The 20647-nt window shown below is 44.4% G+C and overlaps 1 protein-coding gene across 5 annotated transcripts in view; it reads left to right on the top strand.

Moving 5' to 3' along the window:
* The first annotated feature begins 1773 nt into the window (after positions 1-1773).
* Positions 1774-20647, top strand: part of ITPR2 (inositol 1,4,5-trisphosphate receptor type 2) — a 246210-nt gene continuing 227336 nt past the window's right edge. For 3 of the 5 annotated variants that reach the window (XM_069003276.1, XM_069003280.1, XM_069003275.1), the window contains exon 1: positions 1778-2073. In XM_069003276.1, the coding sequence (XP_068859377.1) occupies positions 1982-2073 (92 nt within the window). In that variant the 5' untranslated portion in view covers positions 1778-1981. Of the gene's footprint in view, positions 2074-16304; positions 16375-20647 lie in introns of those variants that run through there. The other 2 variants (XM_069003279.1, XM_069003277.1) reach the window with 2 other exon arrangements.

The raw sequence follows: 20647 nt of genomic DNA, 5'->3' as shown, positions 1-20647 counted from the left end.
GGTCTTGCTAGAGCCTTCTCTTCCACAGGCTGAGCAACTCCAACTCTCTCAGACTGTCTCCACAGGAGGGGTCTTTGCTGGTGTCTTTGTATCCCAGCCAGTACAAAATAAAGTGGCAAATCCAATATATTCACCATTAAAGAGCAAAAGAGGGACCTCTAGAATGGCATAACATACATCTAGATGGTAAACCTTTTTTTTTTAATTTGGAGACTCCTAATTTCTGATCTCAGCAATTTATGCTCAGCAGTGTAATAAGGTTGGAAATTACAGATCTGAGAGATTAAATCTAAGTGTGAAACCCTCAGCTTGTTACTCATTACCAGCAGTCTGCACATTCCTGCAACTACATTAATATTCTTATAATTTCAGAGTTAGTATTTGATCAGGCTCTTAGACCTGAGTTATTGTTTCTTTTTTTTTTTCTTTTTATTCCATACTGTATTTTTAAAAGAATACAGTGGTTAACAAGTACTACTGCTGAGTTTGCTTGTAATTAGGAGAGCTGTCTCAGGGATATAAATTACACCTGAAAAATCATAAAAAGTAGAAATAGTTTGATTCTTAGAACCATTAGTGAGAATCACATTTTTGTTTAAAAAATGCCCAGTATTTTTAAGAATAAGAGTCCCCTGCTGGGGATAGCCTTACCTTGGAACTGAATGCTTACATCCACTGCTGGATATGTAGTTTGGTGGGCTGGTCCTTGGTTTTGGGCAGTGAACTGAAGCAGAGTGCATTTGTGCAGCCTCCCCTGAGCCCCTTTGGCCACCAAGGTGTGGGCTGCAGCCTCTCTGGCCACTGTGCCCTCTTCCAGCTGGGTGTGCTGGGGGAGCTCTGGCAGCCCCACTCTGGTGAGAGTGGGGAGGCTGCGATGTCCTGGGCAGAAAGTGTTTCCAGAATGCTGTCTACATTGAGGGTGGGTTTTTTAATTGTTAAATTGGTGGTAATTTTCTTATGGAAATGTGTTCTGTTGGAGGTGAGAGGAGCCCCAGCTGAGAGGGGCCCTCAGCCCTGTGTGTCCCTGTGTGCAGGGAGGGCTCTGAGCAGGGCCCAGGCTCTGCTCCGGGGGGCCCAGCCATGGCACCAGAGGAACGGGCAGGGACTGATCCCAGGGAGTTCCCCCTGGACAGGAGGCAGAACTTCTTCCACAGATTGCCCGGAGAGGGTGTGAAGTCTCCCTCGCTGGGGATATTCCAGAGCCATCTGGACACAGCCCTGTGCTCTGGGATGGCCCTGCTGGAGCAGAGAGGGGGCACCAGCTGCCCCACTGTGGCCCCTTCCAGCCTGACCCATCCTGGGATTCTGTGAACTCCTGCACAGCACTGCAGCATGGTTTGCTTCTCATCAAAGAACATTAATCTAAGGAGTTGTGGTTCCTGAAGTTTGCAACCCATCAAATAGAGGGTGACGCTTTTGGCGACCACGCCAAGCATGCTCTCTCAGCGGAGGGGTCGGCTGCGGGGAAGGGTCTCCGTCCCCTCACGACCCCCGGTTCCGGCTCTGCGCCCCTCAGCCGCTGCCCCTGCGGGTTCCGGCCCCGGGGAGCCGCCCGCGGGCCCGCACGGCGAGGAATCACTGAGGGCCCACACGGGGGTCTCGGCAGCCCCTCTCCCGGCCGCGGGGCAGCAGGGGCCGCCTGCCCTGCCCGGGGCTCGGTCCCTGCCGGGGGCTCGGTCCCTGCCCGCGGTGGTGCTGCGGGGCGGGGCGGGGCGGGGCGGGGGCGGGCAGGGGCGGAGGGGCGGAGGCGCGGGGGGCGGGCGGGGGCCGGGCCGTGCAGAGCCGCGCTCCGCGCTCCTGTCAGCCCTCTCGGCACCTCGGGGGCCGCGCTCAGCCCCCCGCCCACCCGCCTCAGCCCCCGGCCTCCCCACGGATCTCTGTCATTTGCTTTGATTTTATTTTAATTTAAATTTAATTTTTTTTTTTTTTTTTTTTACCACGAAGGGGAGGAGCGCGGAACCCAGCTGGAAAATGAGCCAGAATGTCTGAAAAAATGTCCAGCTTTCTGTACATCGGGGACATCGTGTCCCTGTACGCGGAGGGCTCCGTCAATGGGTTCATCAGCACGCTGGGGTGAGTGCGGGCCGGGCGGCGGAGCCGGGCGCGCTGTGCGGAGCCGGCCCGCGGGCAGCGCCGGCGGCAGCGGCACAGGAAGGGGCGGCAGCGCTGCTCGGCGGAGCGGGGAAAGTAGGAAGTGATGGGGAGCGGCGAGGGATGAGAGAAGTTCCCGAGCGGGGCCCGGGCGGCCGCGGTGCCGGCGGCGGTGCCGGGATCCGCGCTCGGCTCCTGCCGGGGCTGCGCCCCCGCGCCGGCCCCGAGCGCAGCACCAGAGCCCCCTCTCTGCCCTGCCCAAACGCCTTCGTACGGTCTTTTATGTGTAGCTGACCTTTTAATTAATTAATTAATTAGGTTTAATTGCCCTTCCGAGAATTTTTGACAAAGACGTAAAAGGCAAAACCTTTTCTTTCTCGCTCATCGTCGTAATTAGCTCGTGAAATGTGCATCCCTTTATTTCAGGTTTGTGTCCAGCAGAGTCTGGTTGTCAGTGATGAGATATTTATAATCAGATGTTTAGCTTCATGGGGATGCGTTTCCCGTGAGCTCTTTGTGGGGTGAAAAGATGTACTTGAGCTGTGGCTACTTCATTGAACCGCTGTTTGTTTCCATTTTTATTAACGGTGACCACTTTAAATCGCCCTTTTGGAATCCAGGAGGGAAAGCCTCCGCGCAGAATGACAGAGATACACTGATACATTTCTTTACGTTGATACACTTTTTAAAACCATGATGTAGTTCGGTTGCAGTGACGTGTCCCGAGGGTGCAGTGGTTCCCTCTGATGTTTGTCGGAGAGCTGCAGGAGTTTCAGTGACTTTGTGGCGTGTCCCAAAGCCTTTGCCACTGGAAACAGCTCCTGCGCTGCATGGTTGAAAGTGACGCGATTGGCAAGGCAGGTCAAACTCTAGTAAACATCTGCTTAAACATTAGTGGTACCCTCGGAGTAGCAGTGAAACTTGCTAAGGCAAGTTAATGTGTGCCTGGGTATCGCTCCTGTGTTTGTGTTAGGCTCCCTGTGTTCTGAGATCCCTGCGATGGGGGGACTGTTGGTATGAAAATGCAAACAATGAATGTCCAAGTTAACTTGGTGTGCTGCTGTTACTGTAAAAGAGCTGGTGTTCAAGGTCTTTTATATTTTTTGAAATCTCACTGCATCCAATCCTTGCTGTTCACTCTTTTGATCTGTTGACAAGTGTTTTTCCATGGTTTGTTCCTCTGTTTGTTAATTCGGCGCCTTGTCACTCCGTGACTCCCCATGTTGTCTCACATCTTTTGTTTTGCTGACTCTTACAACTTTAAATCCTGTCTGAAAACTTTTGCTTTCTGCAGCTGTTAATTGCTGGATATTGTTTCTTATTCTTGTTCACCCCAGCACTTCCCTTTTGCTGGCACAGTCTGTTGTTGGTTGGTTGTGTTGTTGTGTCTCATCGCTGGGTTCTGTTATCCAGAGGAAGCTGAGTGTGCCGTGCTTTTGCTTTTCATTTTGTTCCTCCTTTCTGAGAACACCTGCTCATGTAGTGGATGTTCGTGCTCTGACTGGGGCTTCTACAACTGTTACCTGAACACATGTTGGCATTGCCCTGTCACAGGACTCAGACTGCTGATCCTGCCCTGATCCCTCGGAGTTAAGGCAGGACATTTACTCACAGTTTTATAGAGGAGAAGCCAAGATCCAGGCTTGCCTAGGGCACATGGGAGCTCTTTACTAGAAGAAACAAGTGAGCTCGAGCCAACACTCTATCCAGGCTCTCTTTTAGCCAGAAAACCCAGCTCTAGAAAACTACGTGGGATGAGACAGAAGTTCAAGAATGCTGATGTACCTCTGTTGGCTTTTCAGTACAGCTTTTTTGTGCCCTGCTCCCTGGCATGGCAAAGGCAGCTGCAGAACCAGGAGGCTGGAGTGGAGGAGCTCTGGGAAGCTTCAAGTCACCAGTGGAAAACTCCCATGGCTACTCAATGGGAATGCTGACCCCTCTGCTGGTGGTACAAGAGCTTGGACTGAAATTCAAAGTTGTGATGCCAAGTGACATTGTCAGTGCCAGCTATTGCAATTGCTGCCTTTGGACTGGCTGCAGCAACACAAGAGCCAGAAAAACCTCTTATGTTCAGGGAAAAAGCTTGCCCAGCTGCACTTTTGGTGTGCAACCATTGCTGAACTCCTGCACCTTCTGCATTCCTGCAGGTTCTATGCAAATCTCTGGAAAGAGGAGGCCTCACCTTCCGAGGTGCCTCTAGTTGGTGAAGACTAAGTGGAGTAGGATTGGGGATGATTACTTGTTCATTTGAATGATTCATTTGACTGATGTGAATCCTTGTTTGATTACACTTGCTTGCATCACTCTGGGTGCTGTTCTGAAAGGTTAGCTTGCCCAGCACCTCTCTTACACTACTGAGCCCATTGAGGAGTCTCATGCTGTTCCAAAAACTTGAAATCCAGCTCAGGACTAGTAGCTGTTCAGCAGGGAGAGAGTTCTGTTTATTTTAAGCTGTCAAAGTCTAATTGTTTCTTAAACAAAGCGTGAGCGAGGCTATTCTATAAATAAGGTTAAAAAGTGCACAGCACCTCCTCAAGCAGGGCAAGTCTGTCACATCAGTGGACCTCATTCCTTGAAGGATCCAGCTCAACACATGAGTTTTGATGGAGATTTTGAAGCACAGGCTGTTTCTTGAGTTTTGGAGTATTTTTTCCTCACTTGCTAGTGCAGAAATTTTCACGTGCTCTGTGTTCCCAGAAAGCTAAAAGCCAAGAGGAAGATGTAGCTGAGCTGTCCAGATCATGTGTTGGGCCAGGTTAATATCTACTATAACCTGAGTGTGGAAATCTTCCTCTGGTGTGGTTTGGGAGGTGTGAAGCTCCTCAGAGGATCCGTGGCCCTGTGAGCATGCTGAGAGGTGCTAGGTGAGGGCAGGAGTGCCTTTCCACACCTCCTTCTACAAAGCGGGTTTGAGAATTGCTGGAACAAGATTCTGTAGGCGAGTCCCAAAGGCTTGGAGCACTTCTTGGAGCTGGAATAAGCCTGTGTTCTTGCCCTCCTTGTTTCTGAATCGTTTCATTGCTATAAACAGCTGGTGGATGTGAGCATGAAGGCTCTGCTTTCAGCTTTGATCCCTCTTAGAAGAGGAAACTGAACCTCTCTTCTGCATCTGGGGCTAGTGCTGTAGGGTGGGATGGGAGTGAGGAAGTTGGGCACTGCTGCTCCAATTCTTGCTCCTGGGTCTATATTTTAAAAGAGAGAAGTTTTGCTCATTTTTGGAAGGAGAGGTGTCACCATCTGTCTCCAGGAGAATGTTCCAGGCAGTGGATCCCACAAGAAGAGGGGCACCTCTGGATCATGGTATAGGAGAGGGTTTCAGGCCTCAACATTCCCAGCTGGCTACTGCAGACCTTTGGATTCTTGAGGTACTGAGAAACCAAGCAATTCCCTGCTGTTTTTTTCTGCTTGGCTTTGGGCTTACTCTGGCTTTGGATGCTGCTTTTGATATGTGTAGTCTGGCCTTTCCAACATCAAGGCTCTCTGAGCTTCCTCACCTGCCCTCCTTCCTTTTAAAAAATGAGAGTGCTTTTGGATGTATGAGTTCATAGTAGAGGAAATGTTTGGGCAAAGCAATTTACATGCATTGGTAGCATTCTGTCATTGCAAGATATGTTTGATACTGGATTATTGAACTGTCCTAATACTGTAGGGCTTTCCCTTATTTATTTAGCTTTTAGAGTGTTTTGGCTTCTGCACAGCTGGAGGCCTTGTGTCCCACAGGAGATGTGTGGCAGGACCAGGCAATGAATCCAGTGATCTCACAGCATCCTAGGCTGGTGTTGAGACCACCTTTCCCAGTATTTGGGCTGTGAATGTTCACAGTGATGCAAGGTGGCAATTAAAACTGCATTAATCTCCTTTCAGTACAATGAAGGGAAGAAAATATTCTTGATTAGAGAGGTGGGAAAAAAAAAAAAAGTAAGTAGTGACAATGGCCAGGATCAGCTATAGGAAAGTTTGATGATGGGCCTGTTAGTCACCATGGGGAGCTGCATTCCTGTCTCACCTCCATAAATGTGCAGTGAGAGATCTCCTGGAACATAATTAATGGAGCATGCAGCACAACCCACCTGCTCTGTGATGGATGGCCCTGGATGACGAGGATGCTAATTACTTCTAATTAGCAGCAAAAATTGTGTTGTAAAATATTTTGGACTCATTTCCTTGCATGTAATGTTGATTTTTTTTTTTTTTAACAACTTCTCTTAATTTGTGGAAGTGCTTGCTGGAACTTTCTTACTTGAAATATCCCAGATTTATTCAGGCTTCTTCCCTGGGTTTTTGTGAATTAGTTGTCTTGTTGAACTTGGACTTCACACAGGGGTTGAGTCAATCATACTCTGTGAAGAGAAGATTAAGTAGAAAGTGCTTAAGAAGCAGCATCAATCAAAATGTTGCAAGTATAAAAAAGGCTAAAATATGTCATCTTGGTGGCTTCAGGAACAGTGCTAAGAGACAAGATGTAGTGACTGATGATGCTTCCAAGACACCAATGTAGTGTTTTCATCAGTGCACTCATTTTTTCAACCTTTCTCTCCTGCTGTCTGTAAGTACAAGCTTTGGTTAAGGAATAGAGTATCTATCCTTTAATTAATAGCAAATTTTTCTTTCATGTGCCAGCTGGAAAAAGGTAATTAGTCAGGAAAGAATAAAAAGCCTGAAGAAAGTGAGAGTGGCATAACTAGAATTACTCCTAATTTGAGTCTGACACATAGAGAATCAAATAATACCTAAAAGAGAGAAGGGAATATAAATTTCAGCTTTTCTGTGGGAAAAAGTACTGGTATGTTTTGTTTCCTAGGTGCTTTATCCTCTAGACTGATAGAACCAATGAAATTTGACAGTTTTGATTGTGTGATTCTGATTTATTTTTTCTTTTTTTAAATACTGTGTAGGATTGGCATTTTCAGGAATGTGTTCTCTTGGTTGATTTTCTAATGCAGCAGCCCTGGTCTGAATTCTGCAGCTGCTTTGACTGTGGTGATGTACACTTTTCAGCTACACACTGTTTCTCTTCTGTGATAACTAATAAGCTCAATTAGATGCATTATTAACTACTTTCATTGATCTTACAATAAATGCCATGTAAGTGAAGATGTTGGCATATAAATACACCTCTGTATCTCGCATACCTTGCTATTCAATCCATATATCAAAGCTCATATCCTCTGTAATTATCCACTCTCACTAGCAATTAGGCACTGCTCCAGCTTTTATAACAACCTTATTTTGATGCTTGTTTCAAATACTCTAACAGCAGTGCCATCTTTAAATAAACAATGAGACAAAGCTTTCCACAAAGCAGCCTCAGGGGAATGCAGCAGGCCACGAGCCCCGGGGAAGCTGGTTTGTTTCAGAAGTTTTACTTGTACACAGAGCACAGCCTGGGTGTGAGGGAACATAACATTAGACTTAATTACAGCAGTATGATTTATGAGGCTGTATGCTTAAACGTAATATCCTTGGTTCAAAGGGCTCATTATCAAACAGAATTGGAGAGAAAATGGGGGTTGGAAGTCAGTTTACCCTTAAGCTGTGTGGTGGTAACTGGAAATAAGAGAGGACCTGGATTTTGAATTGAGAAAGGACATGGAACTTGTGTAGTTCTCAGCTGGGCCATGGGTGATGTGGGGAGTAGTCAGGAAAGAGAGGGTAGATTGTTTGACCTGCGTGTCCTGAAGTATTTTTTACCTTGCTTTTATATAATGAGGGGATTAAACTAGACCACCCTTCAGTGGTTCTTGGTGTCACTAGAAACCACAGTTAACCCTGTATTTTAAAAGTACTGCAGAGGAAGAAGTCAGTCAATCTCTGACTTCCCCAGCCTGGAAGATTGTTTCCCAAGGGGCACACAGACCTTGGCTCAGCCAGGTGTTTCACAGCACGGCGTGGTCTTTGGAACCCTCCACTGCTGGTGCTGCTCGGCTGGAGCCTGAGCCTGTTTGTTGGGCAACAGCACAAAGCTGTGTCCTCTGCACTTGAAAGTCTGGTTTCTGCTTGCTTTGAAAGGCCTGCTGCTTCTTGTAGCAGAAAAGGGATGATCTTGCTGCTCTTGTTGCTGGTTTTGTGACTCTTTTTGTGCCTCAGTCTCTGTCTACCTCTTATCCTCATTTGTTTGCATGTTTTGATTGCTGTTGAGTAGAAACAAAGCATTGTCCAAAGTGTGTGATTTAAAACCAATTCTTATTCCTTGCTTAGTAATAAAGGAAAGAGGACCCTGAAGAGTGGGTTGTAGGCTGCAGAAAAGAATGTGAGGAAAACAGCCTCCTCTGTCCTTCCAGTACTCCCTTGCTGGATGATGAAGAGGAGGAAGAGACGTGTGTTGATGAATTTAGGATGAGAAACGAGCAGAGCAAGTGTTAGAAGGGAAGTGGGGCTGAACAGGAGCAGGAGCTGGAGAGTTACCGGGAGATCTGCAGCCCCTGCTGTGAGAAAATAGCTCTGAAAGCTACTGACAAACTTCATTCTTTTCAAAGGGAAGAAGTCAGCTTACCATTGCCACTGTTTACTTTGATATTTGAAATGATCGAGGCCTGTACTAAGGTTGGTATGGTGTCAAATACTTGAATATTTGTTTGTTTTTTGTTCTGAGGGTTTCTGGCTTTGTTCAGGAAAATGAATGTTTTATACCACCTTCTCTAAGAGAATGCCAGTTCCTCAGAAAGAAATTGCAGTTTTAAGATGGCCTGTGGTACCTTTTGTAACAACAAAAGTTACATAAAAGAATTGTGCTACTTGGTAATCTTCTTATATAATAGAGTTTGGGCAATTCATTTGGAATGTCCCTTTAGGTCATTGCTTCTGCATGAGTGAAGGTATAGGATTGAAATTTATGTGGAAACATTTGGCAGGAGGAGGCTGGAAGAGCATATCCAAGTGCCGTGGTTATCACTGTGGGTCCCTTCCAACTCAGCTTGCTCTGTGATTTGACACCAAGTTAAGCTTCCTACAGCTCTTTTCTGTATGATATTAAAACAGTACTCAAGTTTTTGTTCTTTGACCTCTGACAGATAAAAATCAATGTCATTTAAAAGGAAAATCAACAAACAAACCCTGAAATGAGGCTCTTTATATGAATCTCAAAATACAGAAACTTCATGTGATCCAATGCTTGGGTTTCTTATCTTGATTTTTTCTTAGAGGCTTGTTTGAATTTCAAACAGCTTTTTTATTCCCTGCACTTGACACACACAAGTTAATCAGTGCTGCAGGGGCAGTTGAAAGGACACAGAATTAGGGAAACAACTGCTTGAACTCTTAGGAAGCCCCAGATTTTTTATACCTGCTTTCCACAGCTAAAAGACAGTAATCCAGTTCTTAAGAGTAAATTTTGGTAGTTGTGTCATGTTGAGCACTGTCCTTTGGAAAATTTAACTTGGCAGCTTTAGAGGGCAGCAAAGCTGGATGTGAGCAGTATAGTTTTGTCCCGAATCTCGCAATACCTGACTTTATTTGTAAAATACCAACTCCTACAGCTCTAGTACTTTTGGATATCCTCAGCTTCTCCCATGTGTGCTTTGCTTAAATATTCTCAGTCATCTTTTCAGTCTGGATAATATTTTTTTATTGTTCAGAAGCAAAAAATAAAGAGAGGAGGCAAACCCAATGTTTTAGGAAAGACTGGATATCACTTTTGAAAAGGCTGAGAGCAGTTCTTTGTTCAGTTGTGAATGCTGAAAAATGTTCAAATGCATCACTAAGCAAGTTTCATTCTCCTGACCAAAGAATAAAAGTTTAAAGTCTTCCTAGAAAGCTTTTTTTTTTTTTTAAATCCTTTATTTAAAACAAACAACCAAACAACAACCAAACAACAAACTGTGTGGAGTGAAAAAGGTTAACTGCCTGTCAGTAGTGTTTTCTTTGATGTTTTGGACAGTTTTTTTAGGTTATCACATTTTGCTAAGGTGGTCTCAGTTTCAGCTGAATGCACTGTCCTTGCTTTGCTGTCTGGCACTGGTGAGGGTGCCAATCCATAAACTCCTGCTCTAAATCTGACCAGGCTCAGTGAGCTTGGCTCTTTACAGAGAGCTGAAAAGTCAGGGTTTAGTGGAGAGTTTTGTGGAATTTCAATGGAGCAAAATGAGGTTTTCCATCAGGCTTGCTGATATAAAAATCAGGTAGGGCAACATGTATAATGCTTCCCAGGTTGAAGACAGAACAAACTAAGTCAAACTTTACTGTCAAACTTTACTTTACTTTTTTCCTAAGTCCTGAACGGATGTATAAATTTTGGATTTTAGTGTTGCGGTGAGAACTGTAAAGCTGATAACTTCACTAAATACAAGAAGTCCAAGTTTCAAATAAGATTTTCAGGTATCTCTGTAGATATCCTTACGTATCATTGCAGCATGTTATTTATAAAGAATAATCTTGCGTTTAAATCATGAAAGTACAAACTAACATAGAGAAAAATTAATGAATTTTTTATTTTGGTGGTGAGGAAGTAACAATTTATTTGTGTCAGGCTGGCCATGCTGATTAAAGGGATGGAGCACCTGTCCTGTGAGGAAAGGCTGAGAGAACTAGGATTGTTCAGCCTGAAGGGAGCCCACAGAAAAGATGGAGAGAGACTCTTGACAAGGGCCTGGAGTGACAGGACAAGGGGGAATGGCTTCACACTGACAGAGAGGAGGTTTAGATTGGATATGAGGCAGAAATTGTTCCCTGTGAGGGTGGGGAGGCCCTGGCACAGGTTGCCCAGAGAAGCTGTGGCTGCCCCATCCCTGGCAGTGTCCAAGACCAGGCTGGATGGGGTTTGGAGCAAGCTGGGATAGTGGAAGGTGTTCCTGCCCATGGCAGGGGGTAGAATGAGATGATTTTTAAAGACCCTTCCAGTCAAGGCCATTTTATGATACTATACATTCTTTTCCTCAGAAAAACTAACTCACAAAATCGTAGCAAATTTTCATGACATTATTTCCTGTATAAGTGATTTAAGATGTAGGTCCTTGTCATGGGTTAGCAGAGCTACGGAAGTGATTCTTTTGCAAAGAGGTGCTTACAGCTTCCTCTATGACCTGACAGAACCTATCAACTGGCTAGTTTGAATATGGACAAAATATGGAAAAAGAATCACTTCCATAGCTATGCTAACCCATGACAGTCACCTGCAAATTTGTAGACTTAAACTGCAAAGATGTCATGAGACAACTTTTTAACAGAACCTGTTGAATAGGATCCAAGTTCAGATTTTTTACTTCCCTGGCTTGATCTTCAGGAGTATTAAAAGGTAAATTAAGATTTGATCAAGAAACCCCTCAGAGACAGACACCTGGCTGTTCAGAGAGGGCACTGCTGTGTCCCTGGGGCAGCTGCAGGGTCTGGCTTAGAGGTTTGCTCAGTTTGTGTTAGCAGTGCCTTCTCTTGCAGAAACAAAACAAGGTCAGGACCTGGCAGGCAATTAAGTCTTGTCTGTATTAACTTTTGTAGTTGAACAGGTTTTTCTGCCACTGAAGGCAAGGACCAATGAATGTCCCACACCCCCTACCCCTGTAATATCTAGGATACAGTAAAACCATGGTATGTAAAGTTTGGTTATAACAACTCATTTGAGGCTGTACTGTGCATGGGGCTGGTGGAGTCAAACTCTCCATTTCATCTGATCCATTTCCTTTTTATGTTGGATTAAACTGTCCCCTGTGATTAGGCTGCTCTTAATGGAACTGTTTTCCTTGAGCAGAGCTGGAAGTGGGACAGTGCTGGTTTGAGTTTTCAACCATGGACCTAAAGTATGTTTGAAGGGAAACAGTGGATTAAAGGGTGGGACACGAGCAGAGGCACCACTTGCGCAAGGTTGTTGACAAATTGTGGAATACAACCAAAGACTCCAAGTTCTGGGCCAGTGCTCTTTTATAAACATTGGTCTGGTGAGCTGTTCAATGCATAAATTGTTTTGTATTGGTTTATCTCACAGTAACTTGGCTTACCTGGGGGTAAGCCAGTTGTGACAAAGCTAGTTAGTTCATTAAGGTTTCCATGTGTCAAAAGTTGTGTTGTTTTGTTTTAAGTATGTGTCTAAAGATGCAGAATTTATCATTTCAGGAAAACTCTGTGCTGAAGAGAGTTTTACACTTGCTGGCATTATTGTTGTGCTCACCCATTGGGGGGAACCTTGTTGACTGACCAGTATAATTAATGTTCTTAATTTGTAATAGAGGTGAGGGAGAAAGTCCTTTCTGCAACCTGAAAACTGGAGCAATAGAAGCCACCACCCAAAGCACTTACACTTGGTAAAGCTGAGTAAAAGCTGGGCTGTGTTACCCAAGAAACTTCTTAGAAAGAAATTCAGCATCATCAGGGCAAGGTGTACAGGCCTGAGTGAGTACAGAGAACACAAAACAAAAACATCAGTCATAGACAAGAAAATCTCTTTACCAAAGAGCAATAAAATGAGTGTGTCACTGAGCACTCTTCTCTCTGAAAACTGCTATCAAAGAAACTCCTGCTGTTTGATATGTCCTGGATTCAGGAAAACAAGAATTCACAAATTCTCAGACTCATTGGACTCAATGATCTTAGAGGTATTTTCCAACTTAAATGATTCTATGATTATATAAAACTATTTCCAAATGACTGATGAAGAAAATACCCGACACCATCTCAAACTTTCCTTTATGGCAGAAACAGCCCTTAAGTCTTCAGAACTGACATAATTGCTTTTGACTAACAATAACCTGGTATCATGGGGTGGATCCAACTCCCAAAGTGTAAATTTGTGACTGGTATTCGTGTGCAAGAAGCAATCACAGAAGAGAAGAGAGACCAGAGAGAATTGATGTTACTTCTACTACAAGAACTGGAAGCCGTGGGGGTAGAATTAAAGTAATAATAAAAATGCCATCTGGAAAAAGACCTGGGTGCATCAGTAGGAGTCAAAGCAAAGAAATTTCCTAGTGACACTTTGAGTGATGATTTGCAGGTGAAAGTGACACCTCTTTTATGGGCAGCAATTAAAAACTGTCCAGGCAAGTCAGGGAAATGAGCAGCAAATAAAGCCACTTTCAAACAGCAGTGTGGGGTCACTGAGTTGGTCAAAAATGTGTTTGCTGTGGTCCTGATCTATTTTTCCACAAAATACAGGTGAGGAAAGCTTGCTTGCAAAGGATTGCTTTTCGTTTGAGCCTCAGCAGAGAGTTGGCTTTAGGAATGACCTCGCAGATCAGTTACTCAACTGTGGAAGCACAGGTATGAGAAGGCAAAGGGCAGCTTAGAAGGTGACAAAGTAGGACAGAAATTTTTGACCTCTTTGGGGAAAACTCCTCTTGGTGCTTAAAATGTCAGATGTTTTCATTTTAATTTATCTGAGGAAGAAGTACGTGGTCAGTACTATTATGAAGCATCTCGAGAGCAGCTTACACATTTAGCTGTAGGAATTAATAGGGCTGTGCTTTCACGGGTGCTCACAGATCTGGGAGCACCAGGGTCACCTTGATGCCTCACCCAAATTAACTCTTTGCAGGTATTGCCTTAGGCAATAGATCAAGGAACTATTTCAAGGAATGACTGCTGCAAAAGGCATTGCTTTTTTTTCCTTCTCCTGACTTGCAAAACCTTCTGAATAAGGTGCAAAACCTCCTGAATCACTCACCAGATTAATGTATTGCTCCTGGAACAGATTTCAGATCAGCCAAAAGCTTTCACAGGAGACCATTTGGATTCTTGTGATCATCTGAAAGCATAGCATCCTCTCAAAGTGGCAAGACCAAGGTTTTCTGATATCATCAGGCAAGTTTGGAATTTAGAAATGAGGTGGTACACAGGTCATATTATTCATTCAGAAGTTGTATCATGGCTTTGAAACTGCTGAAGTTGGGGGTGCTGGAAGAGTCATGTCTGATTTGCAAAATGTATGATTTGGTGACGTGTAAGCAGGAAGTGGAAAATGGTGCAGGAAATGTGACGCTGACAAGACAGATGAAAGAGAGAGAGAGCCCCAGCTCAACAGTGTCTTATGGAGGCATCACTGGAGTGTGTGGCTGAAGAGCTGAGGGGTTTTTTTCTGCCAGAGAATTGGTAGTTACGACTGTCCACTGACATAGTTGTGATTTCTTTCACAAACTCACCTGGTGCTTGTGAAGTCAGGCACCAAAGGGCACTGCAAATAGGAGAAACCAGGCTGAATGACTTTTGTAGATGTAGAAATAAGAGTAAACCATCTATGGATCAAAGGAGAATTTGGAATTCCAAGTATTTTGCTAAGTCTTTGAGACTGCAGGCTTCCAGGAAAGACACCCTCAGTGTGCCCACAGGCTGATGGGTGTGGGTAGAAAGGATCATTATGGACTTCTACCTTCAACTCTCTTATTTTATAGATTCAGGGAAATTAGGGCACTGTGTCCCACTGCTTTTGAGGAATTTAAAACAGGACTGGATGAGAATGTGAATTATACTCCAGAAGTTATTTTGTTTCAATATAAAGTAAATCTCTATATTGTGATGAAATTTTGGGGTGATGTGGACTGTGTAGAAGATCAAACACTAGGCTGGAAAACCTTGTTCCAAGCCTGTTTGGCAACATGAACGAAAATCTTTTGGATGAAATTTTACAGGAGAGCTTATGAAGTCCAGGGATTGACTGGATGTGAGTGAGACATAGTGAATCAAGGAGAATTCAAACCCAATTGCACTTTGTGCCTCCTTTTCCTATGTAGTTGAAATATGTTAAAATAGTCTACCCTTGTAGTGACATAGTGCATAGACTGAGATGACCAACTTCATGTCCAGATCAAGAATAAAGATTTCCAACAAGCTGAGGTGAAAGAAAGCATTTTCTTAGTGGCTGCTTTTCACCTATAATCTCAGTTTAGTGGAGGTCGTAGAAGAACTAAAGGAATTTTATCCCTTTAGCCCGAAAGGACTGAAATGTCTTGTCAGCTCTTCTTTTTAATCACTTCAGTCCTCTGAGGATAATGAAGATCCTGTATTCACAGGCTTGCCTGAGCGATAAAATGTCTTCAAGTATCTCCAAATGCTGTCAGAGTGGTCTCTACACCTTGGCTGGGGGTATCTGTGTTGGTGGATGATGTTACTCATTGAAGGAGCTTTGGAATTTCTATGTTTTACCTGGGTTTTGGTTGTTTTTATGTGCTGGTAACTTGAGGGATCAAATCTGAGTACTTGTTTTCTAAGGATTGCTGAAGGCACTCATTGTTTCTGTTAAGAAACAGGTGCAGGTTTTTTCTCCCTGACTTTTGCAGAAAAAAAATATGGATCAGTTTTTAGGGTGAACCTTAAATGCCTTCTGTGAGTTCTCAGTCCTTCTCCATATAAAATGGGCCTGAATTATTGTGAATACCATGAGGTGTGCATTATTTAATCTAGTTGAAGAGGAGAGGGAGGAGGATTTTCCTGTGCATTATGAAGTAGCTCTTCCCATGTGGTTTGGTCCCAGTCTGGGGATGAGGGATTTTCTCTTTGGAGGCTGCTGTTTCCACCTTAAACTGGCACCTGGGTGTCCAGATGAAATTCCATGTGTCTGGATTTCTGATTGGTACCAGCCCTAATGTGGCAGCAGCTGCTTTCAAATGGGTCTTGCCTAGAGGGGATTGCAGGGAGTGCTGTGAAGTCTCATTTTACTTCTTCCACCTTGGCTACAGAGTGCTGAGAGGAGGGGAGGTGGGATATTTGTGCCATCCCTTGCAGATGGAGAACTGAGCACTTGATGGTCAGCTGTTTTGTGGGCATTGTGTTGCTAGAGTATCTGATTTAAATGCCATTGAAAGTCTGCTCTACAGCAATGACAAGATCTCTTCAAAGTTAGCTGGCAGGAACTTAGCAGAACTTTGGTGAGTTAAGTGCTGTGATACTTTTTTCTAATTTTAGGATGACAAGTTAGAGACAAGCTTTTCTGTTGTGTAAACACAGAGCTTTAAACACAAACAAATAATTATTTTTGGTGCTCTTTTCCTATGACAAAACCTAAACTTGAAGGGTAAAAATAAACAAAAACATGTTCTAGAACCTTTTCAGATTAAAGGTTAGAAAAAAGAAAAAAACAAGGCTCAAGTTCACTTCCAACTTACATAATTGCTGACACAAAGCTGCAGTCCAGCCAGATGAACAGCACATTGTGAGGTACAGGAATAATTTGCAGTCCTTTTGAGTAACCAGAGTAGCACACAGCAGATACATGCAGTGGAATAAATCCTTGTCTCTGCATCAGTTTTTCTAAGAAATATAATATTTAGGTTTAACCAATATCTGTTTCTATCTTAATGGATCACAAGAGAGCAGTTAACTTCTGATGTCTTATTTAGGGCCCTGTACTGATGGAAGAATTTATAGGTGAGTAAACTGTGGTATCAGAGATGATTGTGTCTTTTGCCTTGGTGAATAGTTTTTCAAACCACGGAGGCTGTGGATGTAGACTTACTCTGCAAGCTGTTTCTTATCAGTGGCTTCACATTACTGCTCCCCATCAAAACAGTTTATGTGAATGTTTCTCAGCCCTGTCGAAGCAATATGAGCTCATATACTTAAGCAATTTAGTAGATGATTTGTGCTAACTGAGTTGACTGTTGCTTAGAGACCCTCAGGCACTGAAAGGTTGTAATGTGAAATGAATGACCCAGATTAATGTTTACTTTTGCCCTTGCCTTCGTTTGGGTCAACTTAGTTCTTTTATTGAATGCTGTGATCTATGGGTTTTGTAACTCAAAGTAGTGCCAGGTATGCTGTTTTATTTCCATCTGTCAAATCAGAAAATAGTGGGGAGTTCTGCTCCAGAGAGGTGCTTGGGGCAAGGCTGGCAGCTTGGATTTCCAATCAGGGAGGAAGCTTGGGAAGAGCACGTCTGTTTTAGCAGGAGGCCAGACCTTCTGCCACTTAGGCTGAAGCATCTCAATGTCCTCTTAAACGGAAGTGTTAATCAAAATATAGCAGACTAATTGTTTATGTGAGTGGATGAGATTATCCCAGACAATGTGGTGCTGTTTGACTTGGGGAAGGAACTGTGTAACCGTATGCAAAGCTGCACCACAGTGATAGACGATTGGCTTTTTGATTAGGTCATAAAATCTGGGGAGGTGATAAAAATGGAGCTGATTTTTGGGTGGGGTGCTCTGCTATCTTTTCAGATCAGCTTATAGCTGTGGAGTATTATTTACTATGCACAAATGAATAGGGAATAGTAGCTGAGGCAGTGGGCAGGTTTTTAATCTTAATGTGCCAGGCAGCGGGTTAAGCTCTTGTGATAATGTGTCCGAGAGCTTTGTGGAGTGATAAGGAAAAGGTCAGAATAGTTTTACTGTGCTAAATATTATTGCACAATGTTAGATAGAACTTTTTAAAAGGGGGTTGTTTGTACCAATTAGTTTATCTTGAAACTAGATGTGAGCTTTGGTATGCTTGTTTTAGTGTCCAGGTCCCCTTTGCAGGGACAGTGTGCAGCAGTTGCTGCTACAGAGTCTCTGTGGGAACTGGTGTGTCATGGATATAAACCTCAGGATCTCAGGCTTGCTTATAATTGCATTTAAGACCTTGCACTGACACAAAGAGATGGAATACACAAAGCACCCTGAAAGGCAGAACGCCTTCTTCCTGAGAAGAGCTGCTAAAATGTATCCCACTTGTTTATAATTTTCCATTAAGGAAATAAAAAGGAGTGGCCTGAGAGAGCTGACATCTCTAAAAAGGGAAACAGGTGGCTTTCCATTGCATTTCTGCATGGTCCCCACCATGCTGCTTGAGAGCTGGTCATGCATCACCCATCACATTCTCACCTTGCTCCACTTTCTTGTGGGACCTGCATGGTCTTCTTCAAACCAGGTAATTTCTTTTTTCCTGTCACCCCTCATATTGTTTCTGTTCCCCTCACTTGTGCCTTGGAGGCCTATGCTATCCCATCGCCAGCCTTTCCCACACCTTGGATTCTGCCCCTTCCCCACCCACCTATTGCTTGAGGGCATCAAGAACTTCTTGCAGGACAAGCTAGAACCCCCCATGCTGCAGCCAGGGCTCTGCTCTGGGTGCAGAGGAGCTGATCCCAAGGCTGTCCCTCTGCCATGCCTCCTGCCCAGCCTGCCAGGCAGCTGCTTTCCCGGTGCTCTAACAGGTCCTGCTGGTGAGTGGAGAAGGGGAAATGTTATTTTTTCCCATGTATACAATGAAAGGAAGCGCTGTAATAAACGGAATGAGGTAAAAAGGTTTTCCCGGCACATTACCTTCTAACACTTCTTCATCCTGTTTCTCTGCTCCAGGTCCCACTCTGCTGTGGGGAGTGGGACTAAATTCCCCACAGCTGGCTCCTGCCAGCCCCCAAGGCCTGGCTTCCTCTGGCAGGGAAAGCCCTGCTTTGTCCTGTCGAGGGGATGAAGGACATCTCTCTCTTGGAACTGGGCAAAGGAAGGTCTCTTGCACCTTGGCACATTGGAGCTGGTGTAGGGAAGTGCTACTTCACTGCTAATATAGCAAAAGGAATAATAAAGTCTCCAGAAATCATATAAAAGACAAGAGGGGTGGGTGGGAGGGTGGAGAGAGGAAATACTTGGAGATGTCTGCAGTGCTTCCTGTTTGCTTCTGAAAATTATGAGTCAGATCCCCCAGAAACAAAAGAGAGGGGTTTGAAAAATGGTGAGATTATAAAAAAGTAATCATGCATGCATATGTTCTCTTCTGGTTTTTGAGCCCTCAGAGCTGGAGGCCGTTTTTCGGGGCAGTGGTGACAGCAAGGAACACACACTCTTTTCCTTTCCACTGAAAGTGGAGGGGTTTTTAATATCTCTCAATGCAGCATCAGGAAGGAGACCGATAGAAAAGATACCAAAGATCGCAAGGTTTGGAATAAAATGTGTGATAGCATCACAGTTCTTCTAGAGTTGATTGCTTTGGCTTGAAAAACTTTTGCAATAGGAGTTAGGTGTAGCCCTGGAGCTGGTCTGCCTTTGCTTTGTGAGCTATATACTTTGGCACAGGAGGGAGAAGGTGCGTTGTGTGTGCCTGGATTGTGTTTGAGACTGATCCAGAAGGAGGAACCATGCTCCTTTTTCCCAGGTCAAACACAGTCTGCATCTTTAAAACCCATGGATTCTGTGGGATTTGTAGCATGAGTGTTGATAAGTGTATGTGTGTACAGCAGGATTGCACTTAAAAATGAAAAATGAAGTGGATATCATTGTTCACCTTATCGTATCACCAAGTGCAGGCTTTTCTAGAAAACCTGATTTCTTTGTTTTTCTGCCAGTTAATGCCCAGTAAATGTATGTAAGTGATAAAAGACTCCAGTTTTCCCAGTAGGAAGTGATTATCTGCAGGCGTTTTTCCTCTGTTACAGTGTCAGGATAAATTGTGCGAGGAGACCTGGAAGCATTTCCTTCAGCTGAAAAGAATGCTGCTGAACTGGAGGGCCTGAAGGTAAAAGGCCAAACTCATTTCTTTGTAACAGAGCTTGTTGTTAAGACACACCTTGGAAGGTGATCTGGCTGACAGCTGACAGCACAGCCAGAGAGTCAGAGCTCCTTGGTGCTCAGCAGAGTTGCTGCTGAGAGCTCAGGTGGACCAAAAAAATCTGTATTAATAAATAATCTCTCTCATGTGCTCTGGGGTGCTGGACTGCAATAGCCTGTACTGCTATAAATGTTTCCTGCAGTGATTTTTGCCACTAACACTGTCCCCAGACCCTGTGCAGGGATGGGGCTGGAGGGGTCCTGGAAGCTCCTCCTGGAGTGTGCAGCTACTCTGGCTTGAATGCTGAGCTCTGCTGAGCAGATACGGGGTTTTCTCAGAGCCTGGGAGAGTCTTTGGGCATGTGAGATTGGCTATTGTGAATGTAGCCTTGCTGTGCTAAAAGCAGAGGAGATGCCAGCCTACCTGGTGGTCAGCATGAGAAAGGTCTGCAGCAGTTTTGAGGTGTGAGCCTGCTTGTTACGTCATTTTCCTGCTTTAAAATGATAGTTATGAAAAGTTCACACGAGTAGAATGGGCTCCTTTTCCACCTTTAACTTCACACCTGCACAGAGGTGACTGTTTTGCCACCCTGTTTGCGGCTGCTGTTTCGTGACTCTCCTACTTCCCAGCTCCTTCAGCTATGGCAGGAGCATTCCCAAGCATTTCCTCTTCAGGTTTCTGCTTTGTGCTGCTACGTGGGACTCTCTCAAGCGAGTGTGTACAGGTTGGGGGTAGGTGTGGCAAAGGGCTCCCAGAGCTGCTCCCAGCAACTGGGAAAGCAGCTCTGAGACAACCTGGAACAGCTCCCAAAATGATCTCTCCCAGTAGGAAACTGGCTCTGCTCAGTTTTAAAACAAGTAAATAAAATCACTGTGATTTCTCAGCTGGTTTTTGTTTGGAAGGGGATTTTTTTAACTGGCTACTGAAGAAAGAGAAAAGCAAAGAGACTATGCAAAAATACCCAGCCCAGCTGCAAAAATTTGTAAACATTTATTATTGCAAAATGAAAATAAAAATCATACAATCCTTTGTTGAGGGAATTGGAGCACGTGTTGATGTGGAGGTCTCTCCTGTGCACAATTCTCATTGCCACCAGTGAGAGCTGGACACATCAAAGGGTGAGCAGACCTCAGTTCCTGCCACCCAAGGTCATTGTCCCTGCGGGCAGAAGTGA

The sequence above is a fragment of the Aphelocoma coerulescens genome, chromosome 1A (genome assembly GCF_041296385.1).
Source record: "Aphelocoma coerulescens isolate FSJ_1873_10779 chromosome 1A, UR_Acoe_1.0, whole genome shotgun sequence".
NCBI lineage: Eukaryota > Metazoa > Chordata > Aves > Passeriformes > Corvidae > Aphelocoma > Aphelocoma coerulescens.
Note: the sequence above shows the minus strand (reverse complement) of the source record. Positions and strands in the feature narration are given on the sequence as shown.